The 23,780-nt window shown below is 38.2% G+C and overlaps 1 protein-coding gene and 1 non-coding gene across 2 annotated transcripts; both read right to left on the reverse strand.

Moving 5' to 3' along the window:
* Window positions 1-1,668: 1,668 nt before the first annotated feature.
* Window positions 1,669-18,722, reverse strand: LOC126495660 (zinc finger protein 431-like). Its single transcript, XM_050133254.1, has 4 exons — window positions 18,596-18,722; window positions 5,123-5,249; window positions 4,877-4,937; window positions 1,669-4,332 (listed from the first exon to the last, which is right to left on the reverse strand). Exons 1-4 carry the CDS (start codon window positions 18,620-18,622, stop codon window positions 3,060-3,062), a joined length of 1,488 nt encoding a protein of 495 aa, XP_049989211.1. The 5' UTR covers window positions 18,623-18,722; the 3' UTR covers window positions 1,669-3,059.
* LOC126495662 (small nucleolar RNA SNORA31) lies at window positions 10,353-10,479 on the reverse strand. Its single transcript, XR_007590209.1, has one exon. It is a non-coding gene; the product is annotated as a small nucleolar RNA SNORA31 (small nucleolar RNA).
* Window positions 18,723-23,780: the final 5,058 nt, after the last annotated feature.

The raw sequence follows: 23,780 nt of genomic DNA on the forward strand, positions 1-23,780 counted from the left end.
GTCAAAACTCATTTCCCACGCAGGGGTAGAGTTCGACCCCGAGTAGCTGGGAGAAGGGGTACTTAAGGGAAGAAACCATAACCTAATAACCCAAAGGGGGTGGGAGGGCATCATTGGAAAGTTCTGAAAATACTAGTGATAATCACAATGTACTCCCTGTTTCTCAAGCTTATTCTCAAGATTATAATCTAACTTTTATGGTCAGCTACTTCCTGGAACAGAGTCACTGAACTGGCTAACCTAGATTTTTGGTTCTTCTCTCCCTGCTAAGTTTTGGTTGTACTCTTTCTGCTAGAGGGGTCTGAATTTATTTGGGTCTTTCAGCTGCTCATCCACAGGGCCGGACTTTGAATCCCACAACCACCAGACAGCTTACTACTCTCTTTAATTCCACTTACAAATGCCCTCTTGTGGCTCCACTGGTCCCTGGCATCCACTTGGAATATACACTGAGAAACTCAAGTCATCAGGGTTAGCAGCCACAAATTTTATCCCCTGAGACAAGACTACAGCATTAATTTGGGGTTCTGAGAAATGATTATGAACAAGTGTTTAGCCCACAAAATAACACATTCCACACAAAAGAATATAAAAGAGATACTCGTTTATCACTTTGAATTGTTAGATTTTATTATTCAAATTCTGTTTTCTTCTATCCTGCAAAGAAAACATGTTTACAATCTGAAAAGAAGGCAATATTTTACTGACTTAATGTTTCAACTTATCAGGGTGATGGCCCAGTGGGAAATGTGTATGGTGTACAAAGCTGGTAACCTAATCTTGATCACCATATGAAGTGAGACAAAAATCACACAATGTTGTCTTATGGTCTCCACATAACTGTCAGGTCTAAAACCCTATAATCATATTACACATACATATAATAGAAGCTTTTTTCAAATACATCTAATTGATATTATATTATCTGGCATCTATAGATAATTCCCTCAGAAGAAAGCAATTCCATTAGGACTTCAAGCTGTACTGTGAAATATGTAATTGATGACTGATCAGCCAACATTATTACATCTCTACCAGTCCGATGTAGAGGTTGGTTTGAATCCACATTTGAGGTATTTAAGATTTTTTATATTCTCTATTAAGTATTTTTATATTAACTTTGTTAAAATACGTTGACAAAACAGCAAATGTTGAGACTAAGACTTGAGGTTTCTCAGTTCAAATATATCCTTAACTAATTACTGACTACAAGCTAGGTTGGGTAACAAACATTTCAAGGGAATTTGTAAAGATATGAAAAACAAAACCAGGAACAACAATCCTCTACCCTTTCACAGACACTGCCTGATATTTTAACAAGCAATGTAACACTTAGATGACGGGCATCTGATTCTTAACATTTCAGCAGAAAAATACCTATCACTAAGGGAAAACCCCATAGGAGATATACAAAAGACACAGAAGGAATACGAAGACCACAAAATAAATTTAACTCAATGGATTTGCTAAATGTATAGAACACTTAAATATCTACTTCAAATACTGCAAAGTGAAAACCACAATGCAGTGATCTGCCCCATCAGTCTTGAGTGACAATAGTAAATAATTAACTTTCTTCATAATGAAGAGCACATGAGACAAGAGTTCCTAGAAGTTACTGCCGACTGTGATGTCTAAAGGCTTTGCCAAATCATTTACTTGTTTTCCTCTTGCAGGAGTTCTTCCCTGCTACCTGAATATCAAGATGATAAAGTAGGTATTTAAAATATTTACAGGACTCAAAACATGGACAAGCAGTTATGTCAAGTTCATTTGCAAAAAAAAAAAAGGGGGGGGGAGGTCAGGTTTTTAAGAACTTCTTGCAGTTCCTGCTAGAGGAATACACAAGGGTCTATCCTATTTGCTAAGAAGCACGAACATTCGCATACCACACAAAGACACATGGACATCCATAATTCAAATGAAATCAAATCTTTTCCAAACAAATTTTCAGTCATGAATGTTTTTTCTCCTATAGGTATTCATTCCTGTAACCCAGGTGTTGAGGCATTTAAAGGCTTACTTATAGAGTTTTTCTGCATCAAGAATGGGCTCATGGAAGAGAAAGCAAGCATGTAGACTTGAAGTTATAGAAATTCATTCTTCTCAATTGGTGGCATCATTTGGGAAGATTTGGGAAATACAGTCTTCCTGGGAGAAATATGTCACAGGGGTTGGGCCTGAGACTGAACATTCACACATCATTTCAAGTTCCTACTCCTGGTTTATGCCACAGGCTGAGGATGTGAGTTCTTGGCTTCCTAAAGTAGCTGCCATGTTTGACATTTTTTGCCATGAGACTTTCAAGGTAATCCTGTAACCGTCTATAAACCAGGGTTACATTAAACCCTTTCATAAACTGACTTAGACATTATGCAATAACACAGACAAAGAAGAGGCACTCATACACATATACAAAATTTTCATTTGGATAACTGTTTTATGTAATTGAAGAAAAGTGTGAAATCAAAAAGAGTTACCTTATCATCGAATTCACAGGACTTCTGTCCATATGATTTTGTAGGTGCAAATAAAAGGAAAACCTTATGATGCTTGAACAGATTTGACACTAGAGTTTTTTCCTTCCCAGTCTTATGTAAGTAAATGTGTGCTGGCTGAAGATATTTCCAAAACATTTATAGTCACATTCCCTTTAGTATGAATCTTCTCAGTACCTCAAATTGTACTGTGATATGCAAAGGCTTTAATAGACGTATCAACCACTAAAAGTTTTACTCTTGTATAAAGACTACCAAGAGGAGGAAAACTTTACCACACTGATTGCACTTAAAGAGTTGCTCTGGCCAGACGCTGGTGGAACACCCTTTAATTGAGCACTCAGGAGGCAGAGACAAGACAGACAAATCTCTGTGTGTTCAAGGCCAGCCTCGCCTATGAGTAAGGTCCAGGACAGACTTCAATACTACAGAGAAACCCTGTCTTGAAAAACCAAAAAAGAAAAAAGAAGAATTTCTCTGCAATATGATTTTTTTCTCAAGATTTTAAAGCCTGATGACACATACAAAGTCTCTACCACATTGACTAAAATTGTAGGGTTTCTATTTAGCATGTGTTCTTTGATGGATGTGGAGACTTCTACAAGATACAAAGGCTTTACTACATTGATTGCATTTATAAGGTTTCTCTCCAGTATGTGTTCTTTGGTGATATTGAAGAACACTAACATATGAAAAGGCTTTACCACACTGATTACATTCATAGGGCTTCTCTCCTGTATGTGTTCTTTCATGTACATGGAGATTACTCTTCTGTGAAAATGCTTTATCACACTGATTACATGCAAAGGGCTTCTCTCCAGTATGTGTTCTTTTATGTACTTGAAGATTATCGAGATATGCAAATAATTTACCACATTCAGTACATTCATAGGGTTTCTCTCCAGTATGTATTCTTTCATGTATTTGGAGTTTAGAGCGTCGTGAAAAAGCTTTACCACATCGATTGCATTCAAAGGGCTTCACTCCAGTATGTGTTCTTTGATGGAAACGGAGATTACTATTGTTTGAAAAGACTTTATCACATTGATTACATGCAAAAATCTTCTCTCCAGAATGTGTTCTTTCATGTACTTGAAGATCATTATGATATGCAAAGAATTCTCTACATTTAGTACATTTATAGGGTTTCTCTCCAGTATGTGTTTTTTGATGTACACGAAGATTACTCTTCTGTGAAAATGTTTTATGACATTGATTACATGCAAAGGGCTTCTCTCCAGTATGTGTTCTTTTATGAACTTGAAGATTATTGTGATCTGCAAAGAATTTTCCACATTCAGTACATTCATAGGGTTTCTCTCCAGTATGTGTTCTTTCATGTACTCGGAGATGACTTTTCTGTGAAAAGGCTTTACCACATTGATTGCATGAGTAGGGTTTCTCTCCAGTATGTGTTCTTTTATGTACATGAAGATCATATTGACTTGCAAAGACCTTACTACACTGAGTACATTCATAGTGTTTCTCTCCACTATGTGTTCTTTTATGTCTTCGGAGTTTAGAGGGTTGTGAGAAAGCTTTATCACACTGATTACATTCAAAGGGCTTCTCTACACTATATTTTCTTTTATGTTTTTGGAGCTTACCATGACTGGCAAGAGCTTTACTGAATTGGTTACATTCATAGTGTTTCTCTCCAGCATGTTTTTGGAGACAACTGGTACCTGCAAAGGCTTCATCATATTGAATAACATCACACGGTTTCTCTGCAGAATGGTTATTTTCATGCCTTTGAGGATGTCTGTAACATGCAGAGGATTTACCACGTTGAGTATATTCAGAGCGTTTCTCTCCATTATGGCTTCTTTCATGCCTGCAAAGATAATTGGCACATGTAAAAGTTTTACCACATGCATTGCTCTGATGACTTAATGTTTCTCATGCATGTGGTATATGGATTAAGATTTCTTCACAAGAGCCTTTTTGACTCATAAACTCACACTTTCAATAAAGTTAGCAAAGTCACAAGTATATGAGTAAATACTTGTTTCAATAAAGACTGTTATTTAGACAGATTTGGTCAGATACTTATCATCTATTCAATGTATATGCCTTGAGCAATGTCAGAGTGGTATGAAACTAAATGAATTGGCAGTTCTATAGCAAAATTCTCTTGGGGCTATGAATTAAGTGGTGGCATCAGTTAAGGCATTGTTTTCCTGTCTTCTTTTTTTAGAGGAATGCTTTAGAAACACAGAACAGTACCGGACATGGAAGTATATGATTTTGTGAGAAACTGATAATGATCAATATATCTCTAGCTGTTCTTATTTTCACTGTTGCTTTGTTTCAAATCTGCCAGGACACATTACAATTTCTTCAAGGAAAATTTGTATCAAGTTGCACATGAAAATTACCTCCTGTGTCTTCTAGCACTTTGACAATGTTCTTCAGAATTATGGTCTTCCCAACTGTAGCCTAAAATATAGTAACAGGAAAATGTATGCTATATTATTGGAAATTGTGCAAAATTTAATATCTTAACCATGGCTTAGTTATTCAGCTCATTTTTATTCTTTCTCAAAGAAAACTACACAAGAGAATCAATAAACAAAACAGTTGTCCCTTTATTTTAAAATGTGAAGGAAAGTTCACAGTCTTACCTATGGCTGTGAGGTTTGTGCGTGTCTCCAGCATCACATTTTTGTAGAGACTCTTCTGAGAAGGACTGAGCAAAGCCCACTCATCCTGAGTGAAGTCAATGCGCACATCTTCATAGGTCACTGCCTTCTAGAATAATCCAACCAACAGTAAAACAAAGTGTGATCCTGACAATGTAAATGGATACTTCTTATACAGTAATATGTTTATCTAATTCTGGGACTTCCTACACTTCTTTCATGAAATAGACATTATAGTGTAATCACCAAGTTACTTTAGAAAGAAACTGATGTGGAGGCTCAGGTGCCATTCCTTTGTCCATTACATAGCATACATCCTTGAGAAAGAAATGGCCATGAACAGGCCTACAGACAGAGACAACCAGCAGAAAAACACTAACAAGAACACTTCAGAGAAATAGTAAGGACAATTATTAACTAGAAAAAAGATGGAAGGAAGCTGGAGAGATGGCTCAGTGGTTAAGAGCATTGCCTGCTCTTGCAAAGGTCCTGAGTTTAATTCCCGGCAACTACATGGTGGCCCACAACCATCTGTAATGGGGTCTGGTGCCCTCTTCTGGCCTGCAGACATACACACAGACAGAATATTGTATACTAAATAAATAAATAAGATGGGAAACGTGGGTATATTGACTCATGCCTTTAATACCAGCACTTGATGAAAAGCAAATGAATTAAATTGAGTGCCAGCCAAAGCCTAAGCAGTGAGATACACTTTATTCAGAGTTACAAATTAGGAAAACTTGGTCTCCTCCCAAAAAAAGTCATTTAAACAAAATATGTAAAAAGAAATCAGAGGATTTATTGAAGTTCTACAAATGTTTTGCATTCACTCTCCATCTGCATTCATCTTCCAGAACCTGCTGTGGTCCAGTTTAAACTGTAACATAGTAAGATCTTACTAAAGGGAGAGCCTGTTTAAACAGTTACAAAGGAAACAAAGAAAACATCAGCACTGTAAATGTTGATCATAATAACATGGGGAAGGAGAGGTGTCCCTGCACTTAAACGGTCTTGCATATAGTTGGGTAGACTCAATTGCCAATACACACATGGGGACTTATAATTAACCATTACTTCAACTTTGTGGGTTCTAAGGCCTCTACTGACCAATATGTGGAACAGGCACACATGTGGTAAATACCCGTGCATATAGAAAAAAACTCATATTCTTTGAATTGAATAAAGAAAAAAGGCAGGTAGAATATAACACACCTTCAATTCAGTGATTCAGAAGACACAGGTATTAATGCTGTGAATACTGCTATCCTAGGAAAGAGAATGATACCCTCTACCACACTTCAAATTAAGATGTAGTGAAGTTCAGCATAGCAGCAAATGCTTGGAATGTACAAAAATCTACATTCCAAGAACCCCAGTCAATAAAAAATACATAAAGACAAACATGTTGGCCCATCATTCATCCCTCTGTATTGAAGCCAGAATCATTTATATCTCTGAGTTGAGGTCAGCATGGTCTAGGGAGCTACTTTCAGGACAGCCAGAGGTACACAGAAAATCATTCTTTCAAAAACAAAGCAAAAAACAAAAAATTAAAATAAAAATCAGGAGAGCAAAAAGGATTAACAGTGAATAGCAATTGCTTCAACTGCATGCTTTGTCATTTAGTGATACCATCGATAATGGTGGTGAAGTCCTGGCAGCAGGACACACATAACCAGAAATGGGTTGAGGCTATAGACATGTAAATCCAATCTTCAATGTGAAATTTCATCCAAAAGGCTCCTAATATTACACATATACAACAAAGAAGGACACCAAGAAAAAAGAAGTGTTCAAATACTTCATCCTATATGAGAGCTTTTTCTTCATTCAACTACATTCTGATCCAGATACCTAAATGTTCAGTCATCTCATGATGAAAAAGTATTTAGTCTAAATTCATGATTGTCATAGGCCAGAACACTCCCTGACTTGTTTCAATGTGAGTCTCTCATAACACTCATGATAATGACATGACTTGGTTATACCCAGTCCAAAACAGTCACACCTCCTACTACTGCCACCCCATTGGAGACTATGGGGGCCAACTACATTCAAACTGCCGCAGTGGTAAAGCTGAGTCTTGAAGTAGATGGACTCTCAGTTATCTAAGGAGCTGCCACGTTGAGTTCCACAGGGGCTGTACAGATTTTCATTCCCAGCAGCAATGGTGAAGTCTTCTCTTTGCTCCACAACCTCGTAAGAATGAGTCGTGATTTCTGTTATTGAACCTACCCATTCTGTCAGGTGTAGGATGAACTCTGAACCTGTTTTGATTTAAATTTTATTGATGGCTAAGGATGTTGAACATTTACTTAAGGGTTTCTAAGCCAGTTTAGAGTCATCTATTTAGAATTCTTTGTTTAGATCTGTACCACATTTTCATTTGGTTAATTAATTTGCTGATGTGTAGCTTCTTGAGTTTTTTTTTTCTTTCTGAGCAAGTAAACTCAATCTATGTAGACTAAGATGATATATACTTACTGGATATTGCCTTTGAAGAAAGAATAATCACAGAAAAATCCACTGACCAAGAGAGGGTAAGTAACAAGGATGGCTGTAGCAGGGGGTGCTTGGATACTCAAGGGAAAGAAGAAATAGACTAGATTTTGTGGGTGTACTCAGGGCAAGAAAAGGAAGGATCAGAGGTGATGTGGAAACAGTGTGGCAGCAACCTTCTACAAGCTAACAGGTGACTCTAGTGAGGACTCCCAGTAACTCAGAATATGGAGCATGAACTGGCCATCTTCTGTAATCACAAACAGCTCCCAGTGGTTGGACTAAAAAAACCTAGGCAACCAGTAAATATATGATATACACTTGTTGTGTTTGGAAGATATACCAGGAAAATGGTGGCTCAAGTTTGGTGTAGTAGCAAACCAATGACTGGCCAAATTTGAAACCCAAGGTTGCCAGGATGAATACCTAGATGGGCAGAAATCAGAAGATGGATGGCTCAGGGCACTAGGGTAGATTCAATTACAAGAAACAAAAAAGAAAAAAAAAATCAATGTAGTGATACCTAACTCTAGGTACAATGGCTCTCTAGGTCTCCAATTGTGTTCAGCTTTGTTGCCACACTTCTTTTCCTTGGGCCCCATTAGCAGCTCACCCCAGCAAGTAGCCAAAGACCCTGACATCTCTAATATCTTGCATAATTAAAAAAATTCTATCCCTCCAATCTCTAAGATCCACTTACGATCTTCCAGGCTACTCCACAGGTCTTGTGTCAAAACACTGACTCTGCCATCTGGAGTCCACACACCTGGTCTTCTAGACTCTGGATGACTCAATTCCACTACCACTGATGTTCTTGCTCATCATCTCACAGTGCTGGCCTCTCCAAAACACTGGGGGCTTCTGTTGCAACTGGGCTGCACTTTAAACAGTAGTCTCTCACAGGGTCACCTCAGGGTGCCACATCTAAACTTTTTGGCATGATGTAACATTAGGGCCGGGCTTGTTGTCCTGCCCAGTTCCCCAGTTGTTTAGTCCCAGAGAAAATCACACAGAGAGTCTGCAATAAGATTATAAACTGGCCCATTAGCTTAGGCTTCATATTAGCTCTTATAACTTATATAGCCCATTATTCTAGTATATGTTAGCCACATGGCTTGGTACCTTTTTTTAGCTGGGCAGGTCACATCCTGCTTCTTTGGTGCCCTGGGCAGGAATCGGAGGAATGGGCTTCCTCTTTCCTGGAATTTTCCTGTTTTCATTGCTTCGACTCTGCTTCCTGTCTGGTTGATCCGCCTATACTTCCTGCCTGGCCAATCAGCATTTATTTAAAACATGATTGACAGAATACAAACAATTCTCCCAGACCAGCATGACCCTTATGGTCCTGGGCAGGCATTCAACTGCCAATGAGACTGCACCTTCATTTACGGTCTTTCCTGGCCTCTCACAGTGACATGCCTCACATCCATCCATACCTTCAAAACCTGTACCACTTGGGTGACACACATTACCAAGTCCATCTACCAGCATGAGGTACAATCTTGGCTACCTCTGAAAGACCATTTCTCTGTGCTCTTAGGAAATACTTCCCAGACATTTTCACATCGGTGATGCTGGTCCCTTAATTACCACTGATTTCTTAGCTCTAGCCAACCAGAATCGAGTAAAATTTTGCTTAAATACTTTTGATAACTTGCTCATCACAGCTGATACTTCAGCCCCAGCTAACCAGAACCAGAGGATCTAAACACATTTCTCCAATCCTTAAGACTTAAGTCAGAACCACAAGACCAAAGCTGTCAGGTTCTGCTGCTCACTGGGACTCGAACATGGTCCCTTATTTAATTACATCTTCACTAGCTTTCTTTCTTTCACTGCCTAAGCTTGGTGGTCCTGAACACTGCTCTGTAGACCAGGCTGACCTTGAATTCACAGAGATAAGTCTGCCTCTCTTTTCTGAGTCCTAGGATTGAAGGCAAGTGCCAACACCCCCTTTATTCCCCACTCCCTTCATTCCATTTCTTAATCTGTTTATGTCCTTGAACAGCAAATTTAGCAACATTCTACTTTGGGGGGAGGGGGCGTCTTTTCCCCAAGTATTTTTCCTTGCTCAGCTGCTCCTTACATTATATATCTTCATAAAGTTACCACTAATATTTACATGACAAAGTCTATTCTAGGCTGTTTTGAGATTTCTTCTTCCAATGCAATTAATCAAAAACTCCTCACTTTAGCCTCAGGGAGGTTCTTTTTTTTTAATATTTATTTATTTATTTATTATGTATACAATATTCTGTCTGTGTGTATGCCTTCAGGCCAGAAGAGGGCCACAAAACCCCATTACAGATGGTTGTGAGCCACCATGTGGTTGCTGGGAATTGAATTCAGGACCTTTGGAAGAGCAGGCAATGCTCTTAACCTCTGAGCCATCTCTCCAGCCCCCAGGGAGGTTCTTTAAAACAAAGCAAAATTCACGCACTTCCATCACCACAATATTAAAAGAATTATTTCTCAGTAATATACTAAAATCGTACTCTGAAATCTCTTGAGCTGGCTCCCGATATTTTACATCATTATTGAGGTCACTGTCACCCACGCTCCTCCTGGTATGACCCAGTATGGGGTGTTTAATGCATTCTATGTTATTCCTAAGCCAAAACCACAAAGTCCATATTAATTCCAAACAAAAGTATGGTCAGGCCTAGCTCAGCAATACTCCCTGGGAACAAATTCTATTTTTTTTTTTTTTACATGTACTCTCCAATTCAATCTGGACTGCCCCAGAGACAGACAGGAAGCACAGAGAGCATTTTCTTTGGCATCCTAGTGCAAACCAGAAGAACCACAAACTGTTCCAGGTCTATCAGAGGATGCAGACAAATTCTGTTTTAATTAGGTTTTAATTTCCATGCAGAGACACCCTGACCATTCAAACTCCTATAATGAAAACATTTCATAGAGGTGAGTCATTTAAAATTTCAGGGGTTGAGTCAATTATCAGCATGTCTGGGAGCATGTAAACAGTCACCCAGATGTGATGCTGAAGCTTTGAGTACTTTGATGTTGACTCAGAGGCAAGAGGAAGTATCTGACATACTTCCTATTAACAAGGCCACGTCCACACCAAAATGGCCACAACTTCCACTCCTGCCACTCACTACATGATTATGGATGTCAACTATGTTCAAACTACTACCATGGTATGGCTGAGTTTTGAGGTAGATAGACTTGCAAATATCTGAGGAACTGCCATATTGATTTCCATAGTGGCTATAGAGGTTTGCATTCCCAGCAGCAATGGAGGAGTGTTCCCTTTGCTCCACATCCTTGTCAGCATGAGTTTACACTTGTGTTTTTGATCCTAGCCATTCTGACAGGTATACAATGAATTTTTAAAGTAGTTTTGATTTTCACTTTCTTGATGGTTAATGACAAACATTTATTTAAGTGTTTTCAAACCATTTTAAATTCAGCTATTTAAACTTCTTTGTTTTGATCTGTATCACATTATTATTGGATTATTTGAGTTATTGATGTCTACTTTCTTGTGTTCTTTATTATGAGGAAGTAAATCTGGAACCACATAGACAAGCATAATATATACTCACATTTAAGTTCATATTAACAGTTGAATAAAGAATCATCACAGTACAATCCACAAACCCAGAGAGGGTAAGTAACAAGGATGGCTGTAGCAGGGGATGCAATGATTTCCCACGGGAAGAGGAAATAGACTAGATTTTATGGGAGGACTGGGAGCACCAACAGGAAGTGATGGAGGTAGGTCATTGGTTAATAAAAAAACTGCCTTGGTCCTTGATAGGACAAAAAATTAGGTAGGTGGAGTAAACAGAACAGAATGCTGGGAGGAAGTGAGGCAGACGCCATGCCACTCCTCTCCAGGGCAGACACAATGAAGCTCTGACCCAGGATGGACGTAGGCTAGAATCTTCCCAGTAAGCGCATCTCGTGGTGCTACACAGATTACTAAATATGAGTTAAGCAAGATATGAGAGTTAGCCAAGAAGAGGCTAGATATAATGGGCCAAGCAGTGTTTAAATGAATACAATTTGTGAGTTGTTATTTCGGGGCATAAGCTAGCCAGACAGCCAGGAGCCGAGCGGCAGGAACGCAGCCCGCAGCTCCTACTACAAGGAAGCATTATGGCAGCAATGGAGGGATAGAGGGAAATAAAACACTGAGAAATGACTGGAATAGGAAAGCTTTCACGGTTGATGTAGAAACATAGTGTAGTAGAAACTTTCTACAAAATATGATGGTGACCCTAGTGTGGGCTCCCAATAACTAAGAATATGGAGCCTGCACCAGTCATTTTCTGTAATAACATATAACTCTCAGTGGTGGGACTAGAACAGAAAGCCAGCGATAATTTATTTGACACACACTTGTGCTGTCTGGAAGATATACCAGGGAATTGGTGGCTTAAGTTACTGTGCAGGCAAACCAGTGCCTAGACTAATTTGAGGCCCAAGCCAAAAGAGGCAACCCATGACTAAGACTGCCTGGATGGCAAGGAAGAAGAGGTTGGATGGCTCAGAGATTTAGACAGAACAAAATACAAGTAATGAAAAAGAAAATAATGGGAGATATAATGATTCCTAGAATTACTCTGATATCATAGATTGCTTCCTGGCCTAATTGTCATCAGAGGAGTTTCCTCTGACAAATGATTGTGGCAGATGCACAGAACTTCACCCAAACACTAGCTGAAGCACTTGGAAGAATGCAGAAATTTGTAGGGGGGGGGGTTTAGAAGCCATAGATGTCAAGGACACCAGAAAAACACAACTCACAGGATCAACTAAGCAAGGATCATAAGGGCTCAAAGAGTCTGACAGAGCAATTATGGATCTAGCAGAGTCTGAGTCCTATCCTCCCCTTGCACATTATGGTTCTAATGCTTAGTCTTTTGTGGGGCTCCTAACAGTAAGAATGTGATTGTTTCTGACTCTTTTGCCTGCTCTTGGGACTCTCATCCTCCTGGATTGCCTAATCCTGCATGGATATGAAGGTTTGTGCCTAGTCTCATTGTATCTTGTCATGATGTTCAGTTGACATCCCTGGGAGGCTTCCCATTTCTGAAGGGAAAGAAAGGAACTGTGGATCTGGGGCAGTGAGAAGGTTGGGGAATAGGAAGGGTAGTCAAAGTTGAGGCTGTGGTCAGGATGTACTGTATGAGAAGAATAAATAAAGAGAATAAACAAAAAGAAATGAAAATGCTTTTAGTTTAACTTCATGATCCTCACAATGTTTAACAGCCCCAACAATGTTAAAATATCCAAAGTCCCCTCAGATACTCAAGACAAAATATTATCTTGTGACATCTGTTAAAATCAATAAACAAAGTAAACTTCTCAGACATACAAGAGCACAGGATACATTCCCCTCCAGAAAGAGAGAAACATGGCTGCCTGTGTTCCAGCCCCAACTTGGGCAGTCATCCCATACTCACATACAGACCACATCTGCCAGAAAATCAGGGCAGCAGTCCATGAAACTCCCCCACTCCTCAGTTCCCACAGACACAATCCCATAACAATTCTCCAACCATCACCCACGTAGCCATATTTCCACACCGAAACTGGGTGTAAATTCCCTGCTTAGGAACAGGCCAGACCAGCCTGAAGAAGAGGTAGGTAAACTCAAACTAAGACTCCCTGATGAAACAGAGTCCACACAAGCTATTGTAAACCCAGGTAGACTGCCCACTGATGGATCTCCTCCACTCTGTGAGTACCTCCCCCAAAACTAATCCAAATCCCACTTGCCTCCTTATCACTGTGTTTTAGCCCCTGACATGGGTGCAAATGCTCTGTTTGAACAACAGATACACCAGCAGCTGGAAGTTCATGTAGGCCACCTGCCCACAGACATTCCCTCTGTCATAGTCCACAATACTACTCTCCTCACATCCCCCCTTCACATTTTCTCAGCCACCAACTTGCACACAAAGACACCTCGAGAAAACAAAGGCCATGCCTGACACCAGGTTTCTAGTACCAAACATGTTTATGGGGGACCTCTGTTGATCCATAAACCACACAGACCAGAAGAACAGAGAGAAGAACAAATAGAAACCAAAGAATAAAACACCCATTCTAAAGAGACTAAAGGAGAAATAGGAACCTAGACTCATAATCAACCCAAACCCAGATACAGAGATGTTAACTTAAGAAGACAAACCAAAGTCAGAGCATTATATTCCCACCAGAGCCCAGCTATTCTACTACAACAAGCCATCAATACTCCAACCCAGCAGAAACACAAATAAAAGGTCTTCAAACAAACTTTATAAATGTAATAGTGGTCCTGAGAGAGGATGTGAATAAATCCCTTAAAGAAGGCAATAAAAAGATAAATAAAATATTGCAGAAAATGGATGAATTCCTTGAAGAATACCAAGGAGAAATAAAACAGCCAAAGGAAATGGACAGAACCAGTCAAGACCTGAAAATGGACATAAAAGCAATAAAAAGCATAAACTCAATGAATACTGGAAATGAGAAATCTAGGTAAGAGAACAGGGATTACAGAAGCGACCTTCACCAAAATTATAGAGGATATAGAGGAGAGAATCTCTGGTGTTTAGAATATTATAGAAGAAAATTTAAAACCTAAAACACTCCTCAAACATAACATCCATGAAATCTGGAAGACTATAAATACATCAAACCTTGAAATACTAGGAATAGAAGGAAAAGAATTCCAACTTTTATACCCAGAAAATATTTTCTCACTAGGTTTCTGACCCTGTCAAACACAGATGGGTTCACCAGTGCTGAACTGAACCCACAGAGGAAGAATCCATTACCTTTACATTTGGCATCTTTATTGTTCCCAGAACCAGTACAACATGGACGATCATGCCAAGTTTGGCTTCTATGTTGGGATGGACCCTACCAGAGTTGCATGGACAAAAGTTGCAGTAGGTTTTGAATGAAGTTGATTCCTGGAACTAGGAATCACTTTCCTTACTCCTTCCATCATCTGAATATTTGGAAGAATGGAATCTTATTCTTAAGAGCACCTTGCTAGGCTTCCACTCTAGAGCAAGGGCTTTTCTTTAATGATGACAATCTACTTGAAAGTCTCTGCCTGTTTCTCCACCGGGCTGCCATCTGAAACTACCCAGTGCTTGTTTCTCTACCAAACAGACTTTTCTTTTCTTTCTGTCCCACTTGTTTCATTTTTCACTATAGGCTTGAATGAGTCACCAGTAATAATCATCCAACAGAACCAATATTTTATCTACGAAGACAGCCATTTAGTTATGAGTTTTGGCTTACTCAATTTCTCAGGTAATGGAGAAAGTAAGAATTATTCAGGGCAAAAATATAATAAAAATGATCTCCAGCTTAATTTTTCATGGAGTTTTTCCCACTGAGCTCCTATGAGTTCAACCTTCACAGTCTGCATTACTCCCAACCCTCCCATCTTCCCAGTTCCATAAGAATAACCGCTGTTGCCTTGTGTATAATTTTCTAGGTATTTAGCCATCTAAAACCCTAATATCTTCAACAATCCTTCAAAAGTCATCAATCCCAGGTTCTTTGCAGTAATAACATCACTCTGATCTACCATATTTTGTTATAACTTGTTAGTTACCTTCTGTTATTAAATTCTAAACAAAAGCATCTCAGGGTTTATTTGACTGATACTGACATCACAATTCATCGTCTTGGAAGCTTAGGACAGAAACTAAAGTTAGCAGCTGCAGTAAAAATAACCATGGGGAAATGTTTTTCTTAGCTTTCTCTCTCCCTTGGTAACTGTCTCATGCTCAGCTCACTCTCTTATCCAGTCAAGTTCCACTTGCTAATGAGTATTGCCACTCAGTGGAGGAGCCTTCCTACATCAGTCATCAATCAACCCAATCTCTCACAGGCATAGGAACTAGTGGTTCTGAGTGTGCATGCCCTCAAGTGACGTTCCCTCAGATGATTGTAGGCAACATCATGTTGACAGGTGATGCTAATTAAGACAAAGGTACAAAAATATATGAAAAACTTTGAAAAACCCAAAACTAGTGTATTAACCCTATCAATCACTTAAGTGGCCGAAACACAAACATAAAGATAGCAACAACTGGAAAACACAAAATTGCATAGAAATAATGAAAAACAAGCCTCTAAAATACAAATAATGAGCTTTTTGAAAAGATAAAAGTAATTTATTTTAATAACAATAAGATAGACCTCAGGGATATTGACTTAGAAAAATAGTAGGTCATTCCCTTTTAGCTGTAACCCCACTAAGAAGTGACAGATTGATATTGCTCACATGCCCCCCTGATGGCTGCTAAGATCTGGAACCTGACATCCAGAGTTACAGTCAATGGCCTGTTTCTAATCCACAGAGCTGAATTAACTGTGCCAAGCAGGATTGAACACATCTGCACAGGACAGTTACCTAATTGGAAATTCAGTATTACTGACTCAAGCTAACCTTCTTAAACTCACAAATCAGGTCTGTCTTCATTCTAATAACATGAATTAATACATTCTGGAATTTAAAAATTATTACTAAAACTGCCTGACTTAGTTATGATTTTTATTGATGTGAAGAGACAACATGAGCATCATAACCTTTATAATAAAACATTTAGTCAGAGTGGCTCATTTAGAGGTCCAGAGGTTAAATCCATTATCATCATGGTTTGCAGCATGAAATGTTTGCAGGATGATGTTTTACAACTTGATATGCAGGCCACGGGTATTCTACTGGCATGCTTGGCAGTATCCAGAGCAGAGGAAAGCTCCAAGCCCATCCTTTCCCCATGACACACCTCTTTCAAGACCATACCCATTCCCACAAAGCCACACTTTATACTAGTACCACTTCCTATGAGATTATAGGAGCCAATTACATTGAAACTACCACATTGCCACAATCAGGTCCTGCCTGTTTCATACTAGTAACTCCAGCAGCTGATTTTCTCACATTTCCCCCTGCAATGTGCTCAATAAACTATTTTTTCTACTCTATTTTGAAGGCACAAACCATGTTACACATGCAAATCCTTCTGCAACTGAAATGAATACTCGAGTATATGACTCAAGTGGATAATTTAAAAAGTCTGAGGTCACACAGTCATTTAATTTAGGAATAGTGCAAGTGTAATCAAAAGGACAGCGAGGTCATTGACCGAGAAAGCCTGGGATTACGGTCACCTATGTAAAATTTAGAGATCTTGTCTCAGACACATTTTTCTAAAAGGCTGGAAGAGCAACTGTTCTAGATAAGTCTTTCCACAGGGAGAAATCATTCCACACACTTATGAGATTAATAAAGAGAAATATCTGTAATGATAGAGAGAAACCAACTCTGGAAAAATTCCAAAGAGGAGAGAGCCTAGAACAAATTTCACAGTCCACATATGCAGACATCCCTTAGGTTTCTTTTAGGTTCAGACTCTAGCTTACACTTTGAAGATTCAATAGTGACAGGAAACTGTAAGTCTACCCAGTTAGGCAAACGGGAGACTTACACAGTAAAGACATTACCATAATTATTTCATAAGTACATCAGTGACCTGAAACAGCAGGTCATGCTTTACTGAGAGGCCCTGAGGTGGAGCTGCCAGAAGGTGAGAAAGATAGGAAAATAGAACAAAAAAAAAAAAGGTAAAAGCTGAGGCAGAGGAGTCTTGCATAAGCTATGTCTTCTTCCAAGGAAGCTTCCTAAGAGGAATAGCTTCTTGTGTACTATTTCTAGGAGGCTATCAAAGGAACTAGGAGCCTCTATGCAATCAGCAGGAATTATTATACAATGGGAGAAACCCAGGAGAAGGATAATCAAATAATGCAGCACAGGGGCACACAGGATATCTTAAAAATATTATGGACTACACCCACAGTGGCCTTGGAAATGATAACTGTAGTTCCAGGAGATGGGAAGAGTTGGATTCTAAGGATCTGAAGAACCTCTCCACAAATTCACTGGCTCCAGACCATCACCATCTCTCCCAAGCTTAAACCTGGTTTCAATTAAGGAGCTCTATTCTATTCTCCATAACACTGGGCCTTGGGAAAGCTCCTAAGGCTTAGACACTAGGCTGTTCCTGGCTCTGGCATGAATGTCCCTAGGTTTGAGAAGGAGCTGTGTTCCTTCTCCATGAGTGAGGACCTAAATGGAAAGTCTTGCTTGATCATTCCCTTTTTACATAGCTGTCACCTAGTCTCATATTGTGCACCTGGCAGGACTATAATTTTCTATAGAAGAAAACTGGGACTTTATGTCACACCAGGCCCTAATGTGCACAGTGACCGACAGTGCCCCCTTGAGCAGCTTGTTAGAGGCCTGTTCTTTGATATGGAGATCAGCCTAGTGGCTGTTTGTAAAACAGGGGTGTCTACTTTTTCATGGTTTAGAGACAAATGTTTGGTCGAGTCTGGTGAACAAATGTGTATCCAGGCATCCAAATCTCTAACAGGCCTAGCTAGCATACTACTTATTTTTGGGTAATTTTTGAGGTAGCCCTCCCTCAGCTAAATATCTTCTAAGCACTGGCGAATCTTTATACTAACAATTTTACTCTTCTACTTCACACCTTGGTTGTAAAGTGGGATCTGAGGCGAGAATGCCTTTACAGACTCCAAAAAAAATTAACTTCAAATGGATTTTACACCAAAATGTTAAATGCAAACCACAGAACAGGAAGATAGTAGGGAAACAAAGCCTCTCCAAGTTTGGCAACTTGTTCTCCGTATGCATCAAAAAAATCACATTGGGGTTGACTAAAACAGTGTTTCCACACACCGCTCCACGCTTAAAATGCTTCTCCCAGATGCACTCCACAGAGAAAGTTATTCAGACGCCAGTTCCCGGGTTTGAGAATTTGTAAGGACCACATGGGACCCCAGAGAACACTGACTGTGGCCTCAGGTTCCCACCCAGCCTCCGAGAGGGCCCCATCTCCCATGGCTCGCCATCCTCTCCTCTCCATATTGGGACAGCAGCCTCTTGCTCACCATGTCGTGGCTTTCTTGCTCACCCATGTTCTCCACACAGGTCCCTGCAGTAGCACTCACAGCGCAGCACAAAACCCTCCGGGGCCAGCTCTGCTAGAAAATCAAGCCCGTAACTTTGCTCCAGGAAATGTCCTGCCTTATTTTGACGGACAGGTCAGCTTGGAGGCCTGATTGGCTATTGAGACTTGAGTGACAAGAACACCTCCCTTAGGTTTACAGTGTATTTAAAGACACAGCACAAGGTTTCTCGGACCCGGCTTCCAACTCAAACCCAGACCTTTTACAGATTTGCAGAGATATGTATTTAAATATCGCATACCCCTCTCTCAAATAGTTGGCCCAGCTATCTTCCTGCATCAACTACAATCCCCTCTGCCTCCTTGGCAGGAAGTCTGCCCAGAATATTTAAAATAAAAACATTTAGGACATAAAATTTCTGTGGTTTCAGTCTGATGTCAGGAGAACAGAGGATACTCTTTACCTTGTTATCAAAGGCACTTCAGACGTCCACGAGAGCAACCCAGGAACCAGAGCACACACAAAATGATATATTTTTCTGCAGACAGAAAACTGGATGATAGATTCCATTGCACTAGGATTTTTATTTCTGAATTTCAAGTCAAACTCTTGAGAAATGAATAATAATAAAAATGTAGTCTGCATGGGAAGTTGAATACTTAGAGAGAATGGGGCTATAGGAATGATACTCTTATAAGCTCCATGGTGAGCCAGCACATTTTCCTCAGTGGGCAGGTGAAAAAAAAAAATCCTTTCATTATTCCAGGTTCTCTGCCTGAACAGGACAATGAGAATAAGTCTTTTTGTGTTTGTAGAAAGTGGATTTTTGAGAATCCCTCAGAGGCTGTGGTCCAGTTATTCCAACAATGGCTGTCTACCAATGGAAAGATTTCAGTAGTTTTTTGGTCCACGAGTCTGGATGTCTCAACAGATTTTCAGTATACATAAGAATTCCAAAGAAGTAGGCTCTAAAGCTAGTAAAGGAATGAATTTGATAGCCAGAGCTATGGCAAGCAAGCAAATAGAGAGGTTTTTCTTCTTCAATATTCTTACATAAGTAGACTGCTACCAGAAGGTGTGATCCAGATCATAGGTGGATCGTTTTGTTTGATTGTGTGTTTTCTTGATTTTTTTTTGAGTCATCATTTATCTGTGTATGCTGAGATCACATTATATAGACCAGAATGGTCACAAATTCAGAAAATAAAACTGCTTCTGCTGAATGCTCAGATTAAACTTGTAAAACCAATGCCAAGCTGGCTAATGTGGATCTTATCACATCAAATAATAATGGTTATAGATGGTTCTTCCCATTACAAAAGCTTTAATAAGAAAAAAAACCCTTATAGGTATACCAAGGTTTTTGGGTTTTAGTTAATTCCAGAGGTAATCAGTTTGACTACCTACAATAGTCATCACAACAGAACCATGGAAGAAATTCAAAGAATCATTGGGCCACATTTCAAAAACTTGTACTCCACAAAATTGGAAAAAAATTTTTAAAAATGAACAATTTTCTGGATAAATATAACTTACCAAAATTAAATCAAGACCAGAAAAGCAAATTAAGTAGATTATAACTGCTAAAGAAATCGAAATGGTCATCAAAAGTCTTCCAACCAAAAAAAAAAAAAGCCCAGATGGTTTTAGTGCAGAATTCTATGATATTCAAAGTAGAACTAATACCAAAACAAATCAACCTGTTACACAATTGAAATAGAAGGAACATTACCAAACACTTTTTTTATGAGACTACAAGTACCCTAATACCCAAACAACACAAAGACATTACTAAGAAAGAGAATTACACACTAAATTCATTCATGAATATTGATGCAAAATTACTCAACAAAATACTGGCAAACCAAATCCAAGAACACATGAGAAAAACCATCAACCATGATCAAGTCATCTTCAACCCAGAGATGCAGGGATGGTTCAACATAAGAAAATCTGTCAATGTAATCCACCATATAAACAAACTGAGGAAAAAAACCCACATGATGATTTCATTAGATGCTGAAAAAGCTGTTGACAAAATACAACATCCCTTCATGATAAAGGTCTTAAAGAGAGCAGGGATAAAGGAATATATCTAAACATATTAATTGCAATATACAGGAAGCCAACAGCCAACATCAATCTAAGTGGAGAGAAACTCCCAGCGATCCCACTGAAATCAGAAACAAGACAAGGTTGTCCACTCTCTCCATAGCTATTCAATATAGTACACGAGGTTCTAGCTTGAGCAATAACCAACAAAAGGAGATCTAAGGGATACAAATCAGAAAAGAAGAAGCCGAATTCTCACTATTTCCTGGTGATACGATAGTTTACAAAAGCCATCCCAAAAACTCTACCAAGGAATTTCTACAACTCATAAACACTTTCAGTAATGGAGCAAGATACAAAATTGTCTTGAAAAAAATCAGTAGCCCCCTTTTTTTTTTACACAGTTGATAAATGGGCTGAGAACCAAATCAGAGAAGCATCACCCTTTACAACAGCCACAAATAACATAAAATATATTGGAGAAACTGTAACAAAACAAGTGGAAATCATGTATGACAAGAACTTTAAATCTTTGAAGAAAGAAATTGAAAAAGACACCAGAAAATGGAAAAAAACTCCCATGATCTTGTGGAGGTAGAATTAACATAATAAAAGTGCCAATATTACCAACAGCAATCTACAGATTCAATGCAATGCTCATCAAAATCCCAGCAATTTTTTTACAGACCTTAAGAGAACAATCCCGAAATTCATATGGAAAAGCAAAAAAAGAAAAACCAAAAGAAAAAAAAAACTATAGCCAAAACAATAAAAGAACAACAAAGGAACTTCTAGAGGCATCACAATCCCTGACTTCAAACTCTACTACAGAGCTACAGTACTAAAAACAGCATAGCATTGGCATAAAAACAGAGAGGAGGACCAGTGGAACCAAATAGAATCCACACACTGACAAACACCTAATTTTTTATAAAGAAGCAAAAATTATAAAATGGAAAAAAGAAAGCATATTCAGCAAACAGTGCTGGCATAACTGTATATTAATATGTAGATGAATAAAAATAGATCCATAACTATCACCATGCACAAAACTCAAGTTCAAATGGATCAAAGACCTCAACTTAAAACCAGGCACACTGAACCTCATAGAAGAGAAAATGAGAAGTATACTTGAACTCATTGGCACAGGAGACCACTTCCTAAATATAATCCCAGTAGCACAGACACTGAGAAAATGAATTAATAAATGGAACCTCCTAAAACTGAGAAGCTTCTGTAAAGCAAAGGACAGTGTCAACAAGACAACAGCAGCCTACAGAATGGAAAAAGATCTTCACCAACCCAACATTGCACAGAGTTGATCTCCAAAATATAAAAAGAACTCAAAAAATTGGTCATCAAAAGATCACATAATCCAATGAAAAATGGAGTGCAAATCTAAACAGAGAACTCTAGTAGAGTAATCTGAAATGGCTGAAAGATACTTAAGGAAATGTTCAACATCTTTAGCTATCATAGAAATGTAAATCAAAACAACTCTGAGATACCATCTTATACCTATAAGAATGGCCAAGATCAAAAACACTAATGACAAGTTATGCTTGAGAGGAAGTGGGGTAAAAGGAACACTACTCCATTGTTTGTACTAGTGCACACTGGTACAACCACTTTGGATATCAGAATGGCAATTTCTCAGAAAATTAGAAAACAACCTACCTTAAGACCCAGCAATACCACTTTTTGATATATGCACAAAAGGTGTTCAAGGACATGTGATCAGTTGTGTTTATAGAGCCATTGTTTTTCATAACCAGGACCTGGAAACAACCTAAATTCTCCTTGGCTGAAAAAAAAATGAATAAATAAAATGTGTTTCATAGTCACAATGGAGTACTACAAAGCAAAAAAAATGATAATGACATCTTGAAAGTTACAGGCAAATAGATAGATCTAGAAAACATATTGACTGAGGTAACACAGACCCAAAAAGACAAATATCATATGTACTCTCTCATAAGTGGCTTTGAGACATAGATAAAGAACAACTAGCCTATAATTCACAATCCCAGAGAACTTAAACACAAAGAGGACCCTAAGAGAGAAATACATGCATCTAATCTACACAAGTAGAAAAAGACAAGAACTTTTGAGTGAATTTGAATCATGGGGACCATATGAGTGGGCAGAAGGGGAGAAAAGAGGGTAGAAGAGAGGTGGAGAAAAATAATAGTTCAATAAAAGCAAGAAAAATTAATTAAAAAGAACCTTTCTTAAGTGGCAAAAAAGTTAGATTTATCAGGTTATTATTATTTGTGTTTTATATTAAAATCCATGTTGTAGAAGAAGCAAAGAGACACATTTTTGAGTGATAATAAGAGTTTGGAATTGTAAAAATAATTTTGGTTAAAGGCAGAAATATCCCCTTTCTTATTCAGATGTTTGTATGTGTGTAAATTAAAGAGAGTCTCCATTAGGATTAGGAGAATTTTTTAAGTTTTATATTTTAAAAAATATTGAAAGGAAATATAGAAAACTAAGTTTGTGTCTAAATAGTATACTTAGCTATAGCTTTATAAGAGGCAATGATTATAGATGTTAAATTTTTTGAAATTATTTTTTGAAATGGGAACTTGGAAAATTTATCCTCTCTTTTCAACAGATAAAGGTGTCTTTTGACTTTCAAGTATACATAATTAAAATAAATTCTATAGCAGACACTAGAAAAAATGCATAGTTTTGCTTATATGGAATTATTTATAACAATAATATATTTATAAATACAGTTTTCAATATGTGAGATAATATTTTCAAAGATTATTTGAATATATTGGAATAATTTAGATTGGTCAAAAACCTGTATTTTTAATTAACAATATTTATGAATTATGTAAACAAATTTTCACTTATAAGTTATGTAAAAAATTTATTAATCATTTGTAAATTTACAGTAAAATAGATTTATTTTAAAAGTTTAAAATAATACTATTATGTGTAATGAGCATGGAAACAGATCCCTCTGAATGAGTAAAAAGGGGGAAGCTATAGTGTAGTAAAGCAGGAAATCTATAGTATAAGGATACGTATAATATAGAAAATAGAAAATTAAGTAAGAAAACTGTGTAAAGTAGAAAATTATTAAGGAGAAATAATAAGA

Source organism: Alexandromys fortis, unplaced genomic scaffold (genome assembly GCF_014885135.2).
Source record: "Alexandromys fortis isolate MF-2015 unplaced genomic scaffold, M_Fortis_MF-2015_v1.1 scaffold_535, whole genome shotgun sequence".
NCBI classification, from domain to species: Eukaryota; Metazoa; Chordata; class Mammalia; order Rodentia; family Cricetidae; genus Alexandromys; species Alexandromys fortis.

Coding starts and splice junctions, on each gene's coding strand:
- LOC126495660 (XM_050133254.1), bottom strand. CDS start 18,622: ATGGGTGAGCAAGAAAGCCACGACATG. Junction 5,250..18,595: donor AGCAAGAAAGCCACGACATG/GTGAGCAAGAGG, acceptor GGATTATTCTAG/AAGGCAGTGACCTATGAAGA. Junction 4,333..4,876: donor AGTGCTAGAAGACACAGGAG/GTAATTTTCATG, acceptor TTATCTTTGCAG/GCATGAAAGAAGCCATAATG.